The 26,034-nt window shown below is 44.1% G+C and overlaps 1 protein-coding gene across 1 annotated transcript in view; it reads right to left on the reverse strand.

The window, feature by feature from the left end:
• Positions 1-26,034, reverse strand: part of RNF213 (ring finger protein 213) — a 117,423-nt gene that overhangs the window by 50,949 nt on the left and 40,440 nt on the right. Inside the window, 10 exon segments of the mRNA XM_023729165.1 lie at positions 1,006-1,223; positions 2,212-2,377; positions 3,904-4,490; positions 8,930-9,079; positions 9,477-9,650; positions 12,675-12,855; positions 14,429-14,551; positions 15,278-15,367; positions 20,849-21,016; positions 22,942-23,218. Coding sequence (XP_023584933.1) covers positions 1,006-1,223; positions 2,212-2,377; positions 3,904-4,490; positions 8,930-9,079; positions 9,477-9,650; positions 12,675-12,855; positions 14,429-14,551; positions 15,278-15,367; positions 20,849-21,016; positions 22,942-23,218 — 2,134 coding nt within the window.

The raw sequence follows: 26,034 nt of genomic DNA on the forward strand, positions 1-26,034 counted from the left end.
CCCCACACCCCCGCCCCGGTCTCAGCTCTGTAGTCTCCTCTCAGGGGAGTCTTCCTCGCCTCATGCCCACGTCTGGATTGGGGCCCGCTCCATGTGCTTGTGCTCACTGTTCTCAGGACACCTGTCCCTTGGTATTGCCATTTCTGTAAGAGGCTGTTGATCCGAGTCTCCACCACTGCCTGGGGCCCTGGAGGGCACTCAGCCTTGTATTTATGGACGTGGATGAGGGTGGACAGGCACAAAGCCTGCTCTCCTTGGAAAGGCCACTAGTCTGCTGGGCCCTCATTGCAAAGAAACTTCCAGGGAGTGCTTCTGGAATCAGGGCTATGGGGCCTCAAGTTCAAAATGTCCTTTTGTGGATGCTGAGTACCACCGAAGAATTAAGGAAAAACAGAAGCTTTTGTCTGGACTTGAGCTTCTAGCAGAGACAATGCAAACAGCCCATCTGCTCATTCCATTTCTCTTTTCCTCCCTCACCCCACGCACTGAACCAGCTGTCCTGAGGCTGCTCCAGGTTCCTGGGCAGTATCTGCTCATTGGGGAGGTTCCACAGTACATGTAGTATACATAGTACACGGGGTACACATAGTATACTAATACACGTCTATGAGGGCCCCGGTGCAGATAGCTTACTTAAATATAAATGTTTTTCTAATAAAAAATTAATATACTAATTATAGAAGGTATGGAAAATACCAGAAAGTATAGAGAATAAAATAACAATTACTGCTATTCAGGGAGACATTTTAGCATACCTCCCTTCAGTCTTCCTGTACGTTTTGTATAGTAGTGATTACAGTTGTTTACATGCAATTTGGAATCTTGCTTTTTAACATAAGAGAGAGAAGGCACCTACATTGATAAATAGCTGCTTTTGAACATCCTTGTAAACAGCTGCATGAAGACCTACCACACACGTTTTGTATAATTTGCACCATCTTCCCCTGGTGTTGTAAGCCATGCTTTATTACACTTACGCTACTCGGTGCCAGAAACAAGGCTTACCAGTTTCTTGGGCAGGTGCGGGTCATTTTCCAGAGCCTTCCACAGTTCTGTCAGGTGGTCCATGAACTCATCAAAGCCTGCCGTTGTGCCGAGCTTGTACAACAGAGAAGCATAGCCCTGCACAGCATCATGGAAGCAGGCCGCACGGTCCACGTCTATGTCGTTCTCGCCAGCCGAGATGGAGGCCAGGTCCACAAACACCTTCAGCTCGTTGATGTCTTGGGAAGAGAAGAGACGAGGTCAGCACTTTGAGACTCCACCTTTGACAACATCCTTACAGAAGTTTTAAATGGACATTGAATGGATACTAGGGTGTATCCACTGTCTGCTTTCAATAAGAGCCTGGGGCCCCTTTTCTTTTGCAGTATTCGCTAATACCACGAACCAGCAGCTAACCTTTACTGAACAAAAACAAGGTCCCAGGCACTGTACTAGGCTTCCGCATACCCTATTCCATTTGATCCACACAACATCCCCATTTAATACAAAAAGAAACTGAGGCTTAGAGAGTAAATAGTATGCTGACGGTTATCTATAAAAGAATGAGGTACATTCTCTTTGGGCTAATTGCTAATGAAAGGATGCGAATCAAAGTGGACAGAGTCCATGGTAGAAAACAGAGGCTCCCAGTGGGAGATGGAGCCTGCTGGCCTCTGCACCCTCAGGGGTAGCACTCCTGACCTCTCCCTGCGCACCAGTGCGGCCTGCCCCTCTCCCTTACTGTCCTCCTCCCCTCTAGGAGTAAATTCTGTCAAAGGCACCTAAGCCACAGAGGTGCAAAGGCTGCCAAGCCCTTGGCTGGAAAAGACATGCACAGTATCACCAAAGATGCTATCATAAAATCTCTCAGTGGACAAGAGCTTGCCTGTCCTCTAGTGAAACATCAACTGGAGGAAAAGCTAAAGGAGGCAGGATTTTTAAGGAATCGTTCCCAGCTGTTCACAGCAAGCATCCACAGAGTGGGGGAAAAAGTGGCAAAAGAAATCATTTCTGCGCCAGACATGAGAACTATTATTGTGATGGAAATTCCACCACCAAGCAATGAACTACACACTGCACTTGTGCCTGGAGAATGTAGATGACAGGCTTTGCCCTTGACTCAGTGTCATCAAGGGGAGGTGTTTCCTGCAGGTCTCAGAAAACCACCCAGTGAACCATCTGGAGCTCTCCCCAGACTCCTGGCCACCTCTTGACATTTTTTTTTACCTCTAAGGGTCTCCCGGACCCAGCTAATGAACTCCTTCCTCAGGGACAGCTCCTCCAGACACCGGCACCGCGTGTCACTGATGTCCTGGAGCAGCTTCTTGGCACGGATAAGCCGCTGGCTGATGCAGGTCAGCTTTTCATGGCGAAAGTGGTCAAAGTCCTCAGTCTGCAAGACAAGGCTTTGCTGTGGACCTGCAACAGCTACCTGGGATCCCCAGATCTGAGAGCAGCAACATGGCCACCTGTAAGGCTACCTCCCTCCCAAACTTCCTGTATATGCAGCTGCTACAGCAACAGGCAAACAAAAGGAAGAAGCTCTTATCCTTGAATTGGACAAGGGTTAAAAAACGAGTTACTATTGAGTCAACCCCATGTGTATCAGAGTCGAACTGTGCTCCATGAAGTTTTTAACGGCTGATTTTTCAGAAGCAGATTGCTAGGCCTTTTTTCCGAAATGCCTCCGGGTGGTCTCCAACGTTCAGCCTTTCAGATAGTAGTTGAGCGCATCAACGGGTTGTACCACCTAGGGTCTCCAGCAGGGGTTAACCAAAACAAACAAACCGGAAAGAAAAACCAAGCCTGCTGCCACCGAGTCGATTCCAACTTATAGCAACCCTGTAGGACAGAGTAGAACTCCCCCATAGGGTTTCCAAGGAGCGGCTGGTGGATTCGAACTGCCGACCTTTTGGTTAGCGGCCGAGCTCTTAACCACTGTACCACCAGGGCTCCCCAGACAAGGGTTAGGACTTATAAAATAAAACCTTCATTGCCTCCCTTCTATCCATAACATCTCATCCTCTGCACCCAACACTCTAGTAAGCATTTTGCTTGGATTTTAGAAATCTAATCCTCACAGTAACCCTGCCAGGTACACATTGTGAATTCTTCCTGTTGTTTAGGTAAAGACACTAAGACTCCGAGCTGTGACTTATTTGGGAACATGCTGGTGGGACTCAGGTGTAAGTGTGTGTAATTCCAAATTTTGTGCTTTCGATCGTTATCATACCCATCTCTGCTATACTATGTTGTTGTTTTTGGGTGCTGTCGAGTGGATTCCAACTCATAGTGACCCTACAGGACAGAGTAGAACTGCCCCGTAGGGTTTCCAAGGCTGTAATCTGTACAGGAGCAGATCACCAGGTCTGTTCTCCCACAGAGCTGCTGATGGGTTCAAACCGCCAGCGTTTCGGTTAGCAGCTGAGTGTTTAACCATTGTGCCACCAGGACTCCTTATGCTATAATATAGGTCACAGTATACCTTATAAAACAAAAAGCAAAAGATTTGCTTTTTAATTCTAACAGAAAAAAAAATTACCATTTTCCTCCTTCTGGCTAGAACTAGGAGATATTATTGGACAGCCAACAAAATTAATTCATTTTTTTGTTCTAACCTAAGGAAACCAAATTACTCTTTACAAATATCTTACTACTAAAAGAGGGTCATCACCCCCTTCCTAAATTCTTGGTCCTCATACCAAACCAAGCACACTCTCACCAGCTTAGGTACAGTCACACTATAAACAAAGGTGAAAACAAAGCCCTTGGCATATCTGGGCACAAAGAACAATCCAAACAATAACCCTTGAATGAAGCTGCTGACTCATCATGTCTAGCTTTTAAAGGCCAGAAAGCCCACGGGCCCCCAGGACTCTGAGGAAGTATCCCTTCCAGGAGTCGCTACAAAAAACTTACAAAGCTTGATAAAGTGTGAAGAACACTGAAGTCACCAGTCAGGCCCAAATTTTCTTTGACTTTCAAGATAACCTTGGCTGAGTGAGCAGCCTGATACAGGTGATGGTATTCCTTGATCTGATCAATGCGCTCCCGGATCCAGTCCTTTCGGTCACTCCTATCCACAGTGCACATGACCTGGAGTTCCGATGTCAGGTCGCTGTATCTATTGACAAAGTCTTTTAAGGTGGCATCGACTTCTGCAAAGGTGACCTCTCCTGACCTCAGATCCTGATACAGTTTAGTGAACCTTTTGTAACAAGGATGATACAAATCATCATATGCATCCTCAAGGTGGAATATTTGCTCTTCTGATTCCTCTTCAGGCTCCTTCAGCGACTCTGCGGCTTCTTCCCAGAACGTCTGGAAGACGTGGCTGTCCCTTAGCAAGTCTACCATTTCCGCCATCTCCCGGACATGCGGGCTCAGGTTGTAGTGTGTTGTGAGCACCACTTCTGAGCAGGTGGGCAGTCTCACCGTCACAGCTTCATTTAATCTCTTACTGCCGAGGTCTTCCCAGTGTTTGTGTTCAATCTCTCCAAAATCCACTTGTAAAACCATAAGAAAATGCCAGAAGTCAAACTTCTAATCACCATATTATATTATTTTTCTTTCCTAGTATTTACTTTCCTCACTTCTCTAAGAAAACTGACATGAATACAGTTGCTAGCCTTTCTTTCTCAACAGAAATTCATAGATCTTGCCCTTGCCCCTTGCACTTATCAAGTTTTATGATAAAGAGAAGCTTTGTAACCTGGGGAAAGAGGACAGTGTGAAAACAAGCATCCACTGTCATTCCCTCCGCAAATCCCACTACAGACAGAACGTTTGTCAAAAGTCAGAAGCCCATAGAATGGGAGGATAGAAAAAGAGGTAATAGCAACAAAATGTTGGATGTTGAAAAGCAGATGCACCAGTGGGAAAGAACTTACTAGGCCTGAGAACATGGAATCCTGAGCTCATCAAGGGAAAGCAGAGAACCAACCAGACTTACATCACTGAATTCCCTAAAAGCACAGAAAATGGTTGCATGGGTAACTGGAAATTGGAAAGTGGTGATAAAGTAAGGAAGACTGGGTTAAAAATCTGAATAAGTGCTCAAATATGTGGATTTGCACTCTCACACCCATTCTATATAGCACATTAATTTTCCTTCCTCCACCCTGGCAAAATATAGGTGGTTTATTTTCTAGAGAGGATAAAACAAAGGGTTTTCTGGATTGGAGGTCACAGATACATGGCAGAGTAAAGTCATTTTCAGGAATATACCCTTTCTCAGGAAGTTAATAGAACCTAATAGAAGGTATATACTACTAAATTTGAATAAGAAAGGAAAACTTAAGATACAGGAAACAGAAGGAGAGAAGGAGTACTAAAACCGGGGGACTAAATGAGTATATGTGTATTGGATCCTGAAGACCCTCCAGCCCTTTTCTCCCTGTTGGCTCCCAGAAATCTAGCAGCCAGGCCTATACCCTCCAGGCAGGAGATTGGAAGTGTTTTTTGGGAATCTGACCAGCCCCAGAGAAAAGACCAAAAGATACAGACCAATTAAAAGCCCAGACACATTACCCGATAGGGTAGAAAACAGCCGAAAAACCCAACCCCCATACTCAGTTTTCAAGCAGTTTTTTAGGCCCATCTCTTAATATAACTAAATGAGAATTTCTAGACAGATGAGGAAAGTCATTAACATGAAAAGGTGCTATCAAAACAAACTAACATATAAAAGGAACGTAGAGAAAACAGGAAATTATTCAAGGAAAAGAAAGCCTCTAAACTAAACACATCGTTAATAATCTCAGAAAGATACTGCAACCATGAACAGGAACAGAATAGCATAAAAAAAGTACCACTCAGGAAAAAAATGCTACTATAAATTAAATATATATGAGAGTTCAAAATGCTAAACTCAGTAGAAAGGTTGGCTGATCCAGTTGAGGAAATCTCTCAGAAAGCAGAGGAAAAAACAAAGAGGTGGAAAATAGGAAAGAAAAATTATGAAAATTAAATGATCATTCAAGGAGGTCCAGTATCTAGTTAATATCCAGTTAATACTACAGCAAGAAGAAAAGAGAGAAAATAATCACTGAAGTAATTCAAGAGAACTTCCCAGAACTTAAGGACTTGAATTCCTAGATTGGAAAGACCCACCTAATGCCCAGGACAGTGGATGGAAAATAGATCCATTCCATGGCACATCATTATGAAATTTCGGAATACTAGGAACAAAAAAGATCTCAAGAGCCTCTAAAGAAAAAATCTTTGACATACAAATGGTCAGTAATTAGCATTGCATCTGACTTCTCAAAGCAGCTGTGGATATATAATGGAACAACACATTTAAAATTCTGAAGGAAAATTATTTCTAATCTGTAATTTTATAGGTATAATTATATACCTAGACAAACTATCAACCTGGTATGAGAGTTGACATCTTCAGACACACAGGGAATCAAGAATTTAACCTCCTATTTAACCCCTTTCTCGGGAAGGTAATAGAGCATATGTTGTACTACAACACAGGAGTAAGAGGATGTCAAGGGAGACAAGAAATAGAACTACCCCAGGACAGAGGACAGGGGATCCCTGGGTGGTGAAGGGAGAAGCTAGGATGGCAGTCCAGTCAGTTATGGTAGATTCCTTCTGAAAGATCTAACTGGTTGCCTTGAGAGGAAATTCAGCCTCTAAAGAGTCTGTTTGGGGATTGAATTAGAAATAAAGACATAGAAAACAAAGCATATGTAGAAAGACAAGATTTATAATTCTGAAGAAAACAAAGTTTGTGCAAGAAAGGTAAACTAATCATGGTCTACCTCATGGGTCCGACGTGAACACTATATTTTCACAGTTGTGATCATTTAAACCCTAAATAGTGATCTAACTAAAATTATGATGTAACTGGGTGTCAAGGGGGATGGAAAGGTTTTGTGTATAGGACACAGATTGGAAAAATAAAGAGATCGAAATCCTCATCTTACACAATAGGTACTGATTAAACCTGAAGAATCAAGGAGATAGTCAAGCATGTTATTCAGAGACATGGAGGGATATACCAAAAAGAACTGCTGAAAAGAAGCAAAATTTATCCCCCCTAGAAAGGATGAAATGTATATATAAATTTATTAAAAATTAAAACTTTTTTTAAAGACAACCTACAGACTGGGAAAAATATTCTGGCTACAACAAATCCGATCAGGGTCTAATCTCTAAACAACAAGATACTGCAAAACCTCAACAACAAAAAGACAAATAACTCAAAAAATTGGCAAAGGATATGAACAGGCACTTCACCAAAGAAGACATTCAGGCGGCTAACAGACACATGAGGAAATGCTCACGATCGTTAGCCATTAGAGAACTGCAAATCAACACTACAATGAGATACCATCTCACCCCAGCAAGGCTAGCGTTAATTAATCCAAAAAACACAAAATAATAAATGTTGGAGAGGTTGTGGAGAGACTGGAACACTTACACACTGTTGGTGGGAATGTAAAATGGTACAACCATTTTGGAAATTGATTTGATGCTTCCTTAAAAAGCTAGAAATAGAAGTACCATACGATCCATCAATCCCACTCCTTGGAATATATCCTAGAGAAATAAGAGCCGTCACATGAATAGATGTATGCACACCCATGTTCATTGCAGCACTGTTCACAATACCAAAAAGGAGGAAACAACCTAGGTGCCCATCAACGGATGAATGGATAAACAAATTATGGTATATTCACACAATGGAATACTACACGATGATAAAGAACAATGATGAATCCATGAAACATCTCAACATGGAGGAATCTGGAAGGCATTATGCTGAGTGAAATTAGTTGCAAAAGGACAAATATTGTATAAGACTACTATTATAAGAACTCAAGAAAAGGTTTAAACACAGAAGAAAACATTCTTTGATGGTTACGAGGGTGGGGAGGGAGGGAGAAGGGTATTCACTAACTAGATAGTAGACAAGAATTATCTTAGGTGAAGGGAAAGACAATACACACTACAGGGGAAGTCAGCACAACTGGAGTAAACCTGAGTACAATCAAACACTTTGAGGAACAGAGTAGCAGGGCAGGGGTCTGGGGACCGTGGTTTCAGAGGACATCTAGGTCAACTGGCATAACAAAGTTTATTAAGAAAAAGTTCTGCTTCTCACTTTGGTGAGTGGCATCTGGGGTCTTAAAAGCTACCAAGTGGCCATCTAAGATGCATCACCTGGTCCTAGCCTACCTGGAGCGAAGGAGAATGAAGAACACCAAAGACACAGGGGAAATACTAACCCAAGAGACAGGAAGGGCCACATGAACCAGAGACTTCATCAGCCCAAGACCAGAAGAGCTAGATAGTGCCTGGCTACCACCAATGACCACCTGCCAGGGAGCACAACAGAGAGTCCCTGATGGAGTAGGAGAAAAGTGGGGTGCAGGACTCAAATTCTAGTAAAAAGACCAGACTTAATGGTTTGACTGAGACGGGAGGAGCCCCGGAAGACAGGGCCCCCAGACTCTCTGTTAGCCCAGAACTGAAACCATCTCAAAACCAACTCTTAGACAAAGATTAGACTGGACTATAAGACATAAAATGATACTTGTGAAGAGTATGCTTCTTAGCTCAAGTAGATACTTGAGTCTAAATGGGTAGCTCCTGTAGCCGGAGGTGAGATGAGAAGGCAGAAAAGGACTGGAACTGGTTGAATGGACATGGGAAATCCGGGGTGGAAAGGGGGAGTGTGCTGTCACAGTATAGGGAGAGCAACTAGGGTCACATAACAATGTGTATATAAATTTTTGTATGATAAACTAACTTGAATTGTAAACTTTCACTTAAAGCACAATAAAGAAAAATTAAAACTTTTTTTTTTAAAAAAGCTTCCCCTCCAAAATAAAGCAGTGCTATCACCATCAATTTTACCGCATTCTCCTGTAACCCTTCTCCCCTCAAGACCCCTCAATTTTGTTTATTTCCGTTCTTAAAGTACTACCTTTTACCAGGTGTTTCACCTTCTCACACAATTTTAAGAGATTATCAATATATCTTTTCTCTTTCTTCAGAAACAGTAGTTCATTCATTCTCCAGTCCAGCACAGCCTTCACATCATGTTCTTTCTCCTGGGGTGAAAGGGATTCACTCTCTGGAAAAACAAGAAACAAAGAGGTAACCCCATAAATCAGGCAGACATATCCTTTTCCCTGGCCACCTGTTTCATCCATCTGCCTCGCCCATGCTCTGTCTTCGCTGCTGCGAGGCAGAGTGACAAGGTAGGGCCACCTGCACAGCCACTCTGCCAACAAGGCCCTGCCACATGCCAGCCCCTCGGAATAAAAACAACTACGTACTCTGATTTTGGTAGTCTTTTATCACCTCTCCATCATGTTCCAGAGAATTATAAACTACTGTCAAGTTATTGGCAAGCAGAGCTGCTCATTCTGAAGATCACCCCATTACTAAAATGCACACACAAACACAGACATTCCTTATCGTTGTAACTCCTCAGGAGCCCGAAGTCCTTACCTCTGCATGGCACTTACTTAGTTGCCAGATGTCGAGAAACTGAGTCTTGTGCTTCACAATCAGCTCCAGTTGTCGAACTAAGACTGTTCCATTTAGGAGGTCACCAACCACTTTGGTGAACACAGAGTCAGCAGTGGCCATCAACTTCTTGCCATCCTCTGTAATATTTGCTAACATTTTCTCATCGGTTCCTGATCAGGGTTAAGAACACAGTTAAAACTGTGGCCTCCCACTTCCTGCCTCATTTGTTTGAAGCCTGTGAGTTGCCAATAACCTACTCTTTGTTCTGCTTCAACTTCCCTACAATACAAGCAGAAATCATTTATATTTTCAGATGTACGAATCACTTCTGAACCTCAAGCTTTCACCCTTGAGGTTCAAGTCTTATCCAAACTCATCTCCCAAAAGACTTCCTTAGTCATGACGATGATTCCCCCAAAAGCCGGGCGAACCACACTCTCAGGTTTTTAAAACCTGTGCTACCCCTTATTGCTATACTGGATATCTTTCTTAAAGTACACATGATCTCCTGTAACATCCCCCCATGTTGAGAATCTCTGCAGCGGAAGAATAAACTGCCCAGGGATGGGTTGGCGCCCAGCACGTGCTACCAGGATGGTCTAAGGAGGCATTTTCACAGCACGTGGAAACAGACAAACATTGATGTGAAGCTGCCGACCTGAGTGATGAAGATGACTTTACATTCTGCAGATCTTGGCTGTCTTGTAAAACTTGGAATGTGAATTGGGGATCAATTTAGAGGACAGAATTTTTAAAATATATATAGATAAACCACTGAAAGATTTCTTTCCAGTAATATTAGGGTTGTATGGTATTATGAAAGAGCCCTGGTTGCACAGTGTTTAAGTTCTTAGCTGCTAACCAGCTGCAGGAGAAAGATGTGGCAGTCTGCTTCCATAAAGATTACAGCCTTGGAAAGCCCATGGAGCAGTTCTAATCTGTCCTGTAGGGTCGCTATGAATCAGAATTGACTCAACGGCAACAGGTATTATGAGAAGACCAAGTTTATTTGTGCTGTTAAAAAATATATACAGCTTTATTCATAACTGTCAAAACTTGGAAGCAACCAAGATGTCCTTCAACAGGTGGATGGATAAACAAACTGATTTATCCATACAATTGAGTTTTATTCAGCAATAAAAATGAGCTATCAGGTCACGAAAAGACTCGAGGAACCTTAAATGCATACTGCTAAGTGACAAAACCATCCTCAAAAAGCAACATACTGTATGATTCCAACCACGTGACATTCTGGAAAAAGCAAAACTATACAGACAGTGAAAAGATCAGGGGTTGCCAGGATCAAGGGGAGGAGGGAGGGATGAATCGGTGGAGCACAGGATATTTTTACGGCAATGAAACTACTGTGTTTGGTATTGTAATGGTGGACACATGACATTACGCATTTGTGAAAAATCACTTGTTAGTTGCCGACGAGTCGATTCCAACTCATGGCGACCCCCCTCCTAGGACTGTACCACATGTAGAGGGAACCCCAATGAAACTGTGGACTCTAGTTAATACTAATGTATCGATGCTGGTTCATCAGTTGTAACAAATGTGCCACACGAATGCCAGATGTCAACAATAGGAAACTGTGTGTTGGAGGAGGGGGGTATATGGTAACTCTTTGTACTTACAGTACAGTTTTTCTCTAAATCTCAAAGTGCTCTAAAAAATAAAGTGTATTAATTAAAAAACCCACAAATATAATCTTTTTAGTTGAATAGCTTTTAGTAATTTACACGCCACTCCCACATCAATGGTCTTATTTTATCCCTACAACTACCTTGACATGTAGGGACATTAGTTATTTTTGTTTATCCCAGTAATTTTTTTTTCTTTTTTTATTGTTGTAGTTTAAGTGAAAATTTACAATTCAAGTTTGTCTCTCATACAAAAATTCATACATACATTGTTATGTGACCCTAGTTCCTCTCCCTATACTGTGACAGCACACTCCTCCTTTCCACCCCAGATTTCCCATGTCCATTTAACCAGCTCCTGACCCTCTCTGCCTTCTCATCTCACCTCCGGACGGAAGGTGCCCATTAGTCTCATGTATCTACCTGAGCTAAGAAGCACACTCTTCACAAGTATCATTTTATGTCCCATAGTCCAGTCTAATCTTTGTCTGAAGAGTTGGCTTCGGGAATGGTTTTAGTTCTGTATCCCAGTTATTTGATGAAACTGAGACTCAGGAACATTAAACCTGAGATTTCTGGTTTCGGATCATGTGCTTTCCCACTAAATCTGAGCATAACAACTTGTGTATAAACTTAAAGAAGACGTTTTTAGGGTAGTACATAGCTTCCCCTCTTTGATCACAAACACTTGGGGCTTGAGAGGGGTGTGGAAGAATTAAGCAGCACCCAATTGTTCTATTAGGTCATTGGCATTTGGGAGGACGTTCTACATTGATCTCAGAATAAGAGAGATTGGGTTTTGGAGCCAGACACACTAAGTTTGAATTTTTGCTCTTCATTCTTACGATGGCTGAGACCTTGGGGAAGTCCATTACATTCCCAGCTTCCCGATCCTCATCTGAAGAATGGGGATCTTAAGGAGGGCTTGCGAGACTCTTTTAAGTACATTGTTTGAACCCACCCAGCAGTATCTCCGAAGAAAAGGCCTGGTGATCTGCTTCTGTTAAGATCACAGCCAAGAAAACCCTCTGCAGCAGTCCTACTCTGTAACCCACGGGGTCCCCATGAGTGGTCATCGACTCACCGGCAGTTGACAACAGCAGCAACAAATGTCGGCACAGAAGCTGGCCTAGAGTAGGTATTCAGGAAGTGGTGGTTTTCAAGATTGGTTATTTACCATGCAAGACACCCTGAGCCTTCTGGATCCCTCGTCCAATCTGCTTCCTTTATCAAACATCCAGGGCTTTGAACTGGTTACTTCCGGTCTGACCCCTCCTGGGAAGTTGCCTTTCCACCCCAGGTATACCGAATCAGAATCTACATTTTAACAAGATCCTAACCTGGGGATCCTGTTAAAGTGTAGATTCTGATTCGGTATACCTGGGGTGGAAAGGCAAATTCTCAGCAGGGGTTCAAACCGGAAATAACCATTCAAAGCCCTGCAAACACCAGCCCATCCTCATATTCAAATGTTCTTCCTCTCCGCCCCTCCCCAAAGCCAGGGGACACCCACTTCCCAGCGCAGTCAGTCCTGCCCATCCTACACACCGTACAGTTTGAAGAGCTGCTTGACATCTGGCCCTGTGAGCAGGTGCTTTAAAACCTCATCCACGTTATCCACGGCTTCCCCGTCATTCATTGGCCAGGACTTGGTGATCACAGCAGACACGAGTTTGCCAAATTTCCGTAAATCGTAAGGAGAGAGACCATCAAGGATGCTGGTCTGAGACTATCAGAAAATTAACAGAGAGGGAAAGTTAGAAGTTTTTTACCGGCTGATTTTTAAATAGCACAGTTACCTACCCAAGGCTATTTCAGAAATCTATTGTAACGAGTTTTAAAAGGGCTCAAAAGAGCAAATTAGTAAAATACTTAACATTTCTTACACCCTTTCTGTATCCCTGTGTACTGGTTCTGTCTCCCTATAATTGACAGAACCATTTCCACTTTATAAATCTTCCTCCCTTAAATGCTGTGTACATCTTTTGGAATCTTTCAGTGCATATCTGCTACACAAGTGTTAGCAGACAATCAAACAAACAAGCAGTGATAGTTAACAGGCGTCTTTCAGGGGCTGCCTGCAAGTGTGCTTGATTCAAGGTTACACGGGAGTGGCTGTGATTTCATACATTTTACTTGGATCCACAGTCAACGCCCATGGAAGCAGCAGTCAAGAAACAACATATTGCATTGGGCAAATCTGCTGCAAAAGACCTCTTTCAAGTATTAAAAAGCAAAGATGTCACTTTGAGGGCTAAGGTGCACCTGACCCAAGCCATGGTATTTTCAGTTGCCTCATACGCATACGAAAGCTGGTCAGTGAATAAGGAAGACCAGAGAATTGACGCCTTTGAATTATGGTGTTGGCGAGGAATATTGAATACGCCGTGGACTGCCCGAAGAAGAAACAAATCTGTCTTGGAAGAAGTACAGCCAGAGTGCCCCTTAGAAGCAAGGAGATGAGACTTCATCTCACGTACTTTGGACATGTTATCAGGAAGGATCAGTCCCTGGAGAAGGACATCATGCTTAGTAAAGTAGAGGGTCAGCGAAAAAGAGGAAGACTCTCAACAGGATGGATTGCCACAGTGGCTGCAACAAGCGGCTCAAGCATGACGAGGATTGTGAGGATGAACACCAGGTGGTGTTTCATTCTGGTGTACACAGGGTCCTTGGGAGATGGAACTGACTCGACAGCACCAACAGCAACAACATAACGTCCGTGTGTTGTTGGCTGCTGTCAGGTTGGCTCCCCAACTCATGGCGGCCCCCTGCACAGCAGAATGAAATGCTGCCTGGTGCTGCGCCATCTCTATAATACGTTGTGGAGTGGACCACTGTGATCCATAAGGTTTTCACTGGCTGATTTTCAGAAGTAGATTGCCAGGCCTTTCTTCCTAGTCTGTCTTAGTCTGAAAGCTCGGCTGAAACCTGTTCAGCATCCTAGCAACACAAAAGCCTCCACTAACAGATGGGCAGTGGCTGCGCATGGGGTGCATTGGCCGGGAACTGAACCTGGGTCTCCCGCGTGGGAGTCGAGAATTCTACCACTGAACCACCACTGCCCTCATAATAGCCATCCAGTAGCATCCAACTGAGCGGCATCTCAAAGACTGGGTAGAGGGTACCAGGTTTCAGAACCATTCCACTAGGCCAGTGAGGGGGACGCCCCCTTCCCGCTCCCCCTTGTGCCAGCGCAGGTCTCAGGCCCCGCTGGCACTTGGCAGTCAGTCTTTAGCTGGTGGACGTAAGAATGCAGCTGCGGACCCTAACACATTTTCCAAGTCAGAGCGGCTGGTTACCTGGCAGGCCGAACTCACGGCTTCAATGACGCACTTCTCAAAGCTCTTAGCCACACTGTCGTCCAGGCCTGAGGCATCCCAGCCGGTGCTACAGTAGGCCGCGATCTGCAAGAGCGGCCTCTCCTGCAAGAGTGGAAATGCGATCTGTGGAGCCCTCCCGTGCTGTGCTCTAGTGCACGGGGGAATAGAAGGCCCTGGGTGTTTCTGCCTTCCTGCTGTTGTATCAGTCTCCCAGTATTTTAATCTTCTCCCTACCCCACACCGAGCATGTCCTCCCTGCCCCCACCATTACAAGGCTAAAATAAAGAGGCTTCACACTTGCAGAAAAAGCACGCGGCACAGCAGCTTACAAAAACAGCTAAACTTTGATAAATTAGTGACTTTTCTCTGCTTGTATTCTCCTAAAAAGAGCCTATTAATGGTTACATATAAAACTCTCATATCACGTAAAAACTAATTTTCCTAGAGTTACGGTCCTTAATTCAAAATGAAGAGCATTTCTGTGCTTTCCCTACTGGTCGGTGTGTTTAATAACACTTCTGTCACCAGCAGGCCACTTGGAGCTATGGCATATGGAGGGCTTTACCTCACTTATGCCTTAGGGTCCCTGTGGTGGCAAGATCCGAGATATCCTCCAGAATATCGCAACCAAACTTTGAAACGTTCACTGGGCTCAGACTACTGAGCCTGATCAGAAATGGAAATACAAACCTTGACTTAGTTCCTGCCCTGCACACAGTCAGGCTTTCCATTCAAGTGCAGCGCTCATGTTTACCTGTCGTTACTAGTGGACTGGTGTTATCAAACTTCCCTTTGCCCCCTGGAAGAGCGCCCCCAGACTGCTGGTACCTGTTTGAGTCTCCCTTCCAGGTCTCCCAGCAACGCCTCCTTCCAGCCATGTTCCACAGGAAAGTGTATTTCCACCAGCCGCCTCCAGACCTGCAAAACCCACACATTCATGGCAGCCACTGTGCCAGCTAATGATTCTGTCAGGGGCAGTGGAAAAATCTGGGAATGGGTAAGGTTGATGGTTGGACAACATGATGAACATAATTGATGTCACTGAACTGTACATGTGAAGCTTGTTGAAGTATCACAGGTTTTGTTACATGTATGATTACCACAATTATAAAAAATATGGCATGGGCCAATTTAGAAAGATGAGATTTGCCAGAAAGCCTTACTCATGAACCGATTTTTAAAAATAAGATAATATAAATAAATAATAATAACTTAAAAATTTTATTTCACTGAAATTTTTTAAAAAGTGTTATTTTATGAAAAAAGGAAGACCAGGATCATCATGCAAAGAGCACTAGTCTACGAGGACACATGGGTTCTGATCCACCTTTGTCACTGGTGAGCAGGATTAGTGGGATGTCATTGTGACCCTTAGCCTTATAAAATGAAGGGCACTGATTGGACTAGCTCATTCTGCTGTGTAATCATTGTTTCTTTTGCAAGCATTTTTCTCCTACTTTTTACTGTGGAATTTTTTCAGCTGACAAACAAGTTGGCAAGAAGAGTACATGCCACCTATATACCCTCACCAGTTGTTAACGTTCAACACTGCTGCTCTATTTCTCTCTCTAAGTGTTTTCTTGGCTGAACTATATGAAAGTAAGTTGCCAACACCACGTGTTCCTAAATACATGGGCAGGCGCCTCCTGTCAACAAGGCCTTCTGCTACACAGCGACATTCAGAATGCTAAGTGCAGGTGTCACACCTGGGACAGTTAGCCGCAACATGATATGACGGTGTATGTCACGGACAACATCACGTTTCCCCAGCTGGCCACACCATGTGCCACACAGCTGACTTCTCGGACCAGGATCCAGCCTAGGAACACGCACTGATGTGGTTGTCAGGCCTCTTTTCTGGAAGAGTTCCCCAGCCTTTAATCTTCTTTCATGACACGGACAAGTTTGAAAGCTTCAGGTCAACTGTTTTGAAACTGTCTCTCAATTTTCACATGATTAAGTGCTGATTAAACATCTTTGGGAGGAATACTATCAGGCTGAATTCTATGAAAATGTCCTCTTTGTAGGTCAAGCGTGGTCGAATACCACAGCTTCACCTGGCTCTAACACATGGGTGATATTGTTGCCATCTCAGAGCACCACAGCAGGAGTCCCGTGATGTCTGTTTGTCCTGACTGCTCATATGAAAGGGCTAAGCTTGGTTAAGACGCTGTCTGCCAGATTGTTCCCTTATAATTAAAATAGAATCTGTAGAGCAATACTTTGAGTCTTTGTGAATCTGAGATTCCCCAACAACTTTTTACCTGTTGATTTTAACATTATTGATGATTCTTGTCTGTGTCAGTTATTACTCTTGTATCACAATTATACTGCAATTATTTCTTCTACATTTATTAGTTAGCATTCTCCTGATTTTTTTTTAAAAGAGCTTTCCTCATTTTTTTCTTTAAACATACGTTTAAAATATCAATGGATTATAATCCAGTCTTGTCATTATTTACTTTGATACTCAAATTGTCCCAGATTTGGCTAGTGGGAGTCCCTTCAGGCTGGCTTCTGTTTCCTTTTATAAAAAATATGGAATGATTTTAGATTTATAGAAATGTTGCAAAGACTGTACAGAGTTTGCCATATACTCTTCACCCAATTTCCTCTAATGTTAATATCTTACATAACCATGGTACACTTGTCAAAGCTAAGGAATTAACATTTTTTTGGTTGTTGTTGTTGTCCGCCAACGAATCAAACGTTATTTAGATTCCCCTGTTTTTTCCCCACTAATATCCTTTTTCTATCCCAGAATTAAATCTAGGATATCACATTGTGTTTAGTCCTGTTCCTTCTGACATGGCACCATTAGTCTTTGAGCACTTCTTACTTTCTGGCACTACAAGATGTTCCAGACTCACCTTGTACTGTTCCTGCCCCACTGCTTGAATCACTTATTTCTTCAAGAAACACGGGTTTCCATTAATAGGGAAAGGTACTTAGAAACCATAATTGGCCCTCAGTGTGCTCATGTTCCTGGGGTGTCATTATTTATATAGTCTTTCATTGGATGAAGCTAGGAATTTGTTTTTTTTTAATCCTGAGTTCATACTGGTATCTAATTCCATCTAAACCTCAGCGTTCTCCTCTTTCCCCTATTCCGTATCTCCCTCTTCCCACAGTGAGAAATCTGGTTTCCAACACCATAAATACCTTTATTCATTTCTTCAGTCTTATAATACACACAAACTAGTTTCAAAATTGCCGCTTCCATTCCATCACCGACAAGCAGAAGGTCCCAAGGTGGCACAAACTGTTTGCACTTGACTGCTAACCTACAGTTTGGCAGTTTGAACCCACCTAGCAGCACCATAGAAGAAAGGCCTAGCAATCTGCTTCTGTAAAGATTACATCCAAGAAAACTCAATAGGACAGTTTTCCTCTGTAACACGTGGGTTTGCCATGAGTTGGAATCCACTCCACGGCAGCTAACAACAACAACACTTCTAAGTAAAGTTTCAAGGTTTATTTGCTTTTCCTTTGGTTTTGACCTTTGACCACTGACTGCAAGTGAGTGGTCAGAGGAACATGCCCCAGTTAGATTCATGATTCTCCGCTCTGTGTGGACATGCCATAAGTTGTAAGGTTTATTTGTTTCTGTTTCTATAGACAGTTTCAGCTGTGTAACGTTATGATTATCCCTTCAGAGTACCCCTAGAGGGCAACAGCCTACTGAAATCTGGTTAAACTAGAAAAGAGGGCTGTCTGGTTGGATTCTTTGTCTCACTTTCTAGACTCCTGTCCATGCAGCTAGTTACATTTTTAGGAACGTGGTCCCCTCGGCCTAATGTGCTTTTACTGTGCTTCAGGCTGAATGGAAAAATGTCAGAGCCTGTGTCCCTGGCTGCTCTGCCTGAGCTTCAATCCTGACTACTCCACTCACTCCACATCTCCCCAAAACTTGATTACCTGTTTGTACAACAGCACCACCCTCCTTGTGGACATCCAGTTATGTTTTAATGATTATTGCCATGATCACTGTGCTCACTTAGAACCACTCTTTCACGTCAGTGCGTCAACAGCTGTCCTTACCCCATACTTAATGCTTTCAGGATGACCCCATTTAGAATCCTGCAGTAATACTTAATTCACTTCTGTTTGGGTGGTATTTCCATCCATTAGTCTGAAACTTCACACTGCAGTTAGAGAAGGATCTTTAATTAAAAGGCACAAGTATTGGCCTTTGCAGCTTCCTATCTTGATGAACAGACATTGGCACACTGGCCTGGGTCCTGCAGGAGGCACAGAAGTGTCTGGAAGTTGGCTGTGAATTCAGTTCCAGCGTCTCAAGAGTCAGGGATATTGCACTGCCCCAGGCGGACACAGCCAGGAAGAACCACCGTGGCTCTGTGATGTGAGAATGTGGCCAACTTGTCTCACAAACATACACTAAAGCGCTGGTGGTGTCAGAGGGAGGAGCCTGAGCCATTGTTGGCGATGCTCCTTCCTCCAGGCTCTTGTCTCAGAGGTGCAGGAACGGGGTCGCTATGAGTCGGAACCAACTAGACAGCACCTAATGACAACATCTCAGCTCTGATTTCCGAGGGAAACTGGCTTTGCTTATGGAAACATGATTGTAGCCCACTGCGGGGCCACATCCAGTTCATGAAGCGAGAGATCTCGCATTTCATACGGCTGCTGACTTGGGTATCTTCAGAACCTACCCAGTTTCCAAGTCAAGGGTAAAGATAATTTTAACCAGGTTCCATGGTCTACCCAACAACCTGGAAGCTCTAATGGCTCAAGAGGCATAATGTTCACAACTTCTAGGATATAAGACAAGAACACAAAGGCATTTAAATAAATAAATAAATAAAAACAGGCACAAGTCTTATGTCCCTTACTGCCTTCCCTCTCCCTTCTGCTGGCTTACGCTCGAGGGGTTTCCTTGACCCATTTACCAGACATAACAGCCTCACCTCAGTCCTCTGTCCCTACTTCTCTGTAGCATATAACTCTGCTGAGCACCCCTCTTTGTGGGAGTCCCCCATTGCCCAACCTCTTGTGGTCCATGCAGCCAGCTTGGAACTCTTTTCCTTGTCTCCAGATGCAGCTCTACATTTTCCTCTCAAATAGCTCTTGCTCTCATCTTCCTCTTCCATTCTCAAGGTCACACACCTAACTCATAACCTCAGCGCTGAAACAGACTCCCCAGGTCTCTCCTGAAAGCCGCTAACTCGGAGTGACCTCTCGATGGGCTCCATTACCACTGCTGCATCCCTGGCAGCCGCGCCACCATCACAGGGACCAAGGGGGCCAGGAGACAACGTGACAAGCACTTTACATTGAGATCTCTTTGAAGCCTCGGACAACCCTGTTAGATGAACGTCTACTCCCTATGTTACACATGAGAACCAGGGCTCCAGTGAAGGCTCATACCTAGCCCTGAGTTGCCCAACTGGTGAGCAGCAGAGTCCAAACCAGAGCCTCGTGTGGTCCTGACTCTTAGGATGTGGACGTGACTGATCTACTGTACAGAAATTATCAAAGAATATCATTAATATCACACGCAAGTAAAATTTTGCTAGAGATCATTCCAAAGTGGCTGCAGCAGTATATCGACAGGGAACTGCTAGAAATTCAAGCTGGATTCAGAAGAGGACTTGGAACCAGGTATATTGCTGATGTCAGATGGATCCTGGCTGAAAGCAGAGAATACCCGAAAGATGTTTACCTGTGTTTTATTGACTATGCAAAGGTTTTCGACTGTGTGGATCATAACAAATTATGGATAACACTGCGAAGAATGGGATTCCAGAACATTTAATCATGCTTATGAGGAACCTGTACATAGATCAAGAGGCAGTCATTCAAACAGAACAAGGAGATACTGCGTAGTTCAAAGTCAGGAAAGGTGTGCGTCAGGCTTGTATCCTTTCACCATACTTATTCAATCTGTGTGCTGAGCAAATAATCCGAGTACTGGACTATATGAAGAACGGGGCAAAAGGATTGGAGGAAGACTCATTAACAACCTGCGTTATGCAGATGACACAACCTTGCTTGCTCAAAGTGAAGAGGACTTGAAGCACTTATTGATGAAGATCAAAGACTACAGCCTTCAGTATGGATTACACCTCAACATAAAGAAAACAGAAATCCTCACAACTGGACCAATAAGCAACATCATGATAAATGGACAAAATACTGAAGTTGTCAAGTATTTCATTTTACTTGGATTCACAATCAACACCTGTGGAAGCAGCAGCCAGGAAATCAAAAGATGCATTGCAGTGGATAAATCTGCTGCAAAAGACCTTTTTAAAGTGTTGAAAAGCAAAGATGTCACCTTCAAGACTAGGGTGCCATGGTGTTTTTTTTCAACAACGAAAACAACTGCACTGCTATTCAAAACCCTCCAGCAGTTTCTCCACTTTCAGCAAAGCTTACCTCAACTTCCTCAGGATACGTGAAATAGACACACGAAGAAAGTAAGCTCTGGAACATTTTCTTTGTAAAAATACGTTGAAGCCAACATCTAGTAGCGGTAAGAGCTCCCTGGAATACCATTTTTACTGAATCCTTCCCGGTTTCACTGCCATGCGTTTCTGCCCAGTCCTGTTATCATATGAGAGAGAGAGTTCAGTTGTTCTCAGACACAGTGGATTCAGGTTTTCAAAGAGACCCTGCACTTTGGCCTCCCCTGGATCATCGGGCGTACCAGCAGATGCTCAATAAATAGCTACAGTTAAGTTGCACATATATGTTCAGACCCACCAGGGTGGTAAGGAGCCTACATTTTCAAAGCACTTTAATTTTCCCAGAATTTCGGGTGTTCAGTGTGAAAGTGGGAGGTATGGGGGAACATGGGGGAGTCTGAATGGCATTGATTTTCCAGATGGAGGTCTCCCCGGGCTTCAGTCAAAGCAGAGGTAGACCCTGCCTCACCCGCACGCTGACATCCATGGGCTCTGGTGGGAGGAAAGGGGGTCATGCAGCTTCCAGAGGGGCGAGGAAGAAAGCACCCCAATGGCACGGAGCTTCCAGCAGCCGTAGCCCAGAGGACCCCAAACTAGTATGCGTGCAGACTCCACTGACCCTGTTCCTGCTGACACAAGACAGCTGGTCTGTCAGCCAGGAGGCAGCCCACGCCCGCCTCCTTCCCACCTGTGCTTTCTCTGGTGAGGCTTCCCCTCCCTCCTCCTCCCCTACCCATCCCCACACCCCCGTAAACTCCCCATTCCACGGAGGCTCAGGCCTCCACAAGGGCGTCCCTCCGCCCCTCCTCACTCCAGGGACCTCTGCCCCTCACTGGGACCCTCCTCATTGTCCCTCACTCAGCCCCTCATCTCTGCCCCCAAGTCCTGACTTGGTCCTGGTGACCACTTGGTCCACGGAGCTGACGCCTTAACACCCTGGCTCCCAAGCTCCTTGGAATCTTCAAACCAGTGGCCTTTGCCTGCACTCGCTTTGTTCACCAACGCCCAGGGTCACACGCAGGGCCCTGGTGTCACCTGGAACTGCTACTGCATCACTGCCCCATCACTCCTGACCCTCAGCCTCTCCAGAACCACCCACCCTGTCACCCTCCATGCTCCGCCAGTATCGGAGCTGTCTGCTCACTCCGCACCCTTTCTGAAGTCTAGACTGAGCCTCCTGTACATCAGGCCAGTGACTTGCTCACCCCAGGTCTCCCGAACCCTGACCTCCTGAAGTAGCCACCCTGCAACCTCACAACATTACAGATCAATCCAGCTGTTTTCCTTCTCCCCTTTCCCAGGCCACCAGACTCAGCCAGGCCCTCACCACGCTTGGCAGTCCCTCCACACGTCAGCACCTTGGACAGAGAGGACTCCTCTCCAGGGCTCCACCTGCCTATTGGATACTACATGTCTAAGACCAAACTCAGCCCCTCCTCCTGACAGCTTGAAGTATACTTCTAAATCAAACTCAGCCCTTCCTCCTGACAACTCCAACTACCCTCTAAATCCCAACTCAACCCTTCCTCCTGGCACCTGAGCCTCCTCCTGTGGCCCCTAGCCCCTTGGGCTACCACTACCCACATGCCACTCAAGTCAGAGGCTTAAGTGTCATCCTACCTCCTCCCTCACGATCACCCCACCCAGTCACTCAAGTCCCGTTGATTCTACCTACTAAATGGTTCTCACAGGCATCTCATCAGTGAGGCCTCACCTGGCCACCCTTGCCACCTGCTATAAATAGCAAACCAGAATCTCCCAGCTCTGTGTGTCCCCATAGTCATTGGGTATACCATACATTCACACATGCACAGCCCCTTCCTCCTCCCCCCCCTTCCTCGAAGGTAAACCCGAGGAGATAAGGACATGGACTTCTGTTCACTGAGTGTCCTGAAAGCCAAGAGCGGAACCGGCAAGGAGCAGGTCCTTGATAAATACTTGATAACTGAATCACTCCACCTCATTCCGCAGTCCTAGACCTGGTCTACCTCCTTTGTAAATTGAGCCTTCTTGAAATTCCACAGCTATCCTGGGTGTGACATTATGTGTATTTATTCCACTTACCACCACAGGTTGAAGTGAAACAATTCTGCAAACAATCTCTGCAGACAAGGCTGGCATCTCAGAAAACTTCGGGTTTTTTGTGATTTTGCAAATGGTTTCGTGAAATTTCAGGCAGACAGTCAAGTAGGACTGTAAGAAGGGCTCCTCAGGAACCCTGTTGCACAAAGAGTTGAGAGAAATTACTGATAGGAGAAATGAGAAACCAATATCCATTACTGATGACAAGTTACTACCGTTTAAAATAGCAACAAGCGAGGCATTTATTTTCCAGTAATATCTGGAAAACCAGGTGGCCCGGAACTTACGACTCAGTTAAAAAGTAAACAAGCCTCAATCGGTTTGCCTCTGTAGTCTGAACTGCTCTTAAAAAAGCAAGGAGCAAGTTAAAATATTTCCAAGTGCATTCCTTTATTTGAAAAAAGGAAGAAGTGTTGTCTTAGTTAAGCTGTTGTTGTTGTTAGGTGCCGTCGAGTCAGTTCCGACTCATAGCACCCCCACATACAACAGAACGAAACACTGCCCGGTCCTGCGCCATCCTCACAATGGTTATGCTTGAGCCCGTTGTTGCAGCCACTGTGTCAATCCATCTCGTTAGGGGTCTTCCTGTCTTTCACTGACCGTCTATTTTACCAAGCATGATGACTTTCTCCAGGGACTGGTCCCTCCTGATAACATATCCAAATTATGTGAGACTAAGCCATCCTTGCCTCTAAGGAGCATTCTGGCTGTACTTCTTCCAAGACAGATTTGTTTGTTTTTCTAGCAGTCCATGGTATATTCAATATTCTTTGCCAACACCATAATTCCAAGGCATCAATTGTTCAGTCTTCCTTATTCATCGTCTAGCTTTCGCATGCATATGGGACGACTGAAAACCCCATGGCCTGGGTCAGGTGCACCTTAGTCCTTAAAGTGACATCTTTGCTTTTCAACACTTTAAAGAGGTCTTTTGCAGCAGATTTGCCCAGTGCAGTGCTTCTTTTGATTTCTTGACTGCTGCTTCCATGGGTGTTGATTTTGGATCTAAATAAAATGAAATCCTTGACAGCTTCAATATTTTGTCCGTTTATCATGATGTTGCTTATTGGTCCAGTTGTGAGGATTTTTGTTTTCTTTATGTTGAGGTGTAATCCATATTACAGGCTGTGGTCTGTGATCTTCATCAGTAAGTGCTTCAAGTCCTCTTCACTTTCAGCAAGCAAGGTTGTGTTGCCTGCATAACGGAGGTTGTTAATGAGTCTTCCTCCAATCCTCATGCCCCGTTCTTCTTCATTTAGTCCAGTTTCTCAGATGATTTGCTCAGTATACAGACTGAATAAGTATGGTGAAAGGATAGAACCCCGATACACACCTTTCCTGACTTTAAACCACGCAATATCCCCTTATTCTGTCCGAAAGACTGCTTCTTGATCTGTGTACAGGTTCCTCATGAGCCCAATTAAGTGATCTGGAATTCCCATTCTTCACAATGTTATCCATAATTTGTTATGATCCACACAGTGGAATGCCTTTGCATAGTCAGTGAAACACAGGTAAAATTCTTTCTGGTATTCTCTGCTTTCATCCAGGATCCATCTGACATCAGCAGTGATACCCCTTGTTCCATGTCCCCTTCTGAATCTAGCTTGAATTTCTGGCAGCTCCCTGTCAATGTACTGCTGCAGCCACTTTTGAAAATGTGCACAATTTTACTTGCATGTGATATTAATGATATTGTTCGATAATCTCTACATTCTGCTGGATCGACTTCCTTTGGAATAGCCATAAATATGGATCTCTTCCAGTTGGTTGACCAGGTAGTGCTCTTCCAGATATCTTGGCATAGATGAGAGAGCACCTCCAGAGCTATATCCATTTGTCAAAACATCTCAACTGGTGTTCTGTCAATTCCTGGAGCCTTGTTTTTCGCCATTGTCTTCGGTGCAGCTTGGACTTCTTCCTTCAGTACCATCAATTCTTGATCATATGCTACCTCCTGAAGTGACTGAACGTCGACCAATTCTTTTTGGTACAGTGACTCTGTATTCCTTCTGTCTTCTTTTGATGCTTCCTGCGTTTGTTCGGTATTTTGCCCATAGAATCCTTCAGAATTGCAGCTCGAGGCTTGAATTTTTTCTTCGGTTCTTTCAGCTTGAGAAATGTGGAGTGTGTTCTTCCCTTTTGGTTTTCTAACTCCAGGTCTTTGCACGTGTCATTATAATACTTTACTTTGTCTTTTTCAGCCACCCTTTGGAATCTTCTGTTCAGCTCTTTTACTTCATCATTTCTTCCTTTCACTTTAGCTACGCTGCATTCAAAAGCAACTTTCAGAGTCTCTTCTGACATTCATTTTGGTCTTTTCTTTCTTCCCTGTCTTTTTAATGACCTCTTGCTTTCTTCATGTCTGATGTCCTTGATGTCATTCCATAACTCGTCTGGTCTTCAGTCATTAGCGTTCAATGCGTCAAATCTGTTCTTGAGATGATCTCTAAATTCAGGTGGGATATATTCAAGGTCGTACTTTGGCTCTTGTGGACTTGTTCTAATTTTCTTCAGTTTCAACTTGAACTTGCATATGAGCAATTGATGGTCTGTTCCGCAGTTAGCACCTGGCCTTGTTCTAACTGATGATATCGAGCTTTTCCATCGTCTGTTTCTACAGATGTAGTCGATTTGATTCCTATGTATTCCATCCACTGAGGTCTGCGTGTATAGTCTCTATTTATGTTGTTGAGAAAAGGTATTTGCAATGAAGAAGTAGTTGGTCTCACAAAATTTTATCATTCGATCTCTGGTATCATTTCTGTCACCAAGGCCATATTTGCCACCTACTGAGCCTCCTTCTTTGTTTCTAACTTTCACATTCCAATCACCAGTAATTATCAGTGCATCTTTTTTTTTTATTGTAATTTAGGTGAAGGTTTACAGAACAAATAGTTTCTCATTAAACAGTTAGTACACATATTGTTTTATGACGTTGGTTAATAACCCCACAACATGTCAACCGTCTTCCTTCTCGACCTGTTTTTTGGTGAAAATATACATAGCCAAAGATACACCATTTCAAAAATTTCTACATGCACAGTTCAGTGACATCGATTACATTCTTCCAGT

This window comes from Trichechus manatus, unplaced genomic scaffold, assembly GCF_000243295.1.
Source record: "Trichechus manatus latirostris isolate Lorelei unplaced genomic scaffold, TriManLat1.0 scaffold00028, whole genome shotgun sequence".
NCBI classification, from domain to species: Eukaryota; Metazoa; Chordata; class Mammalia; order Sirenia; family Trichechidae; genus Trichechus; species Trichechus manatus.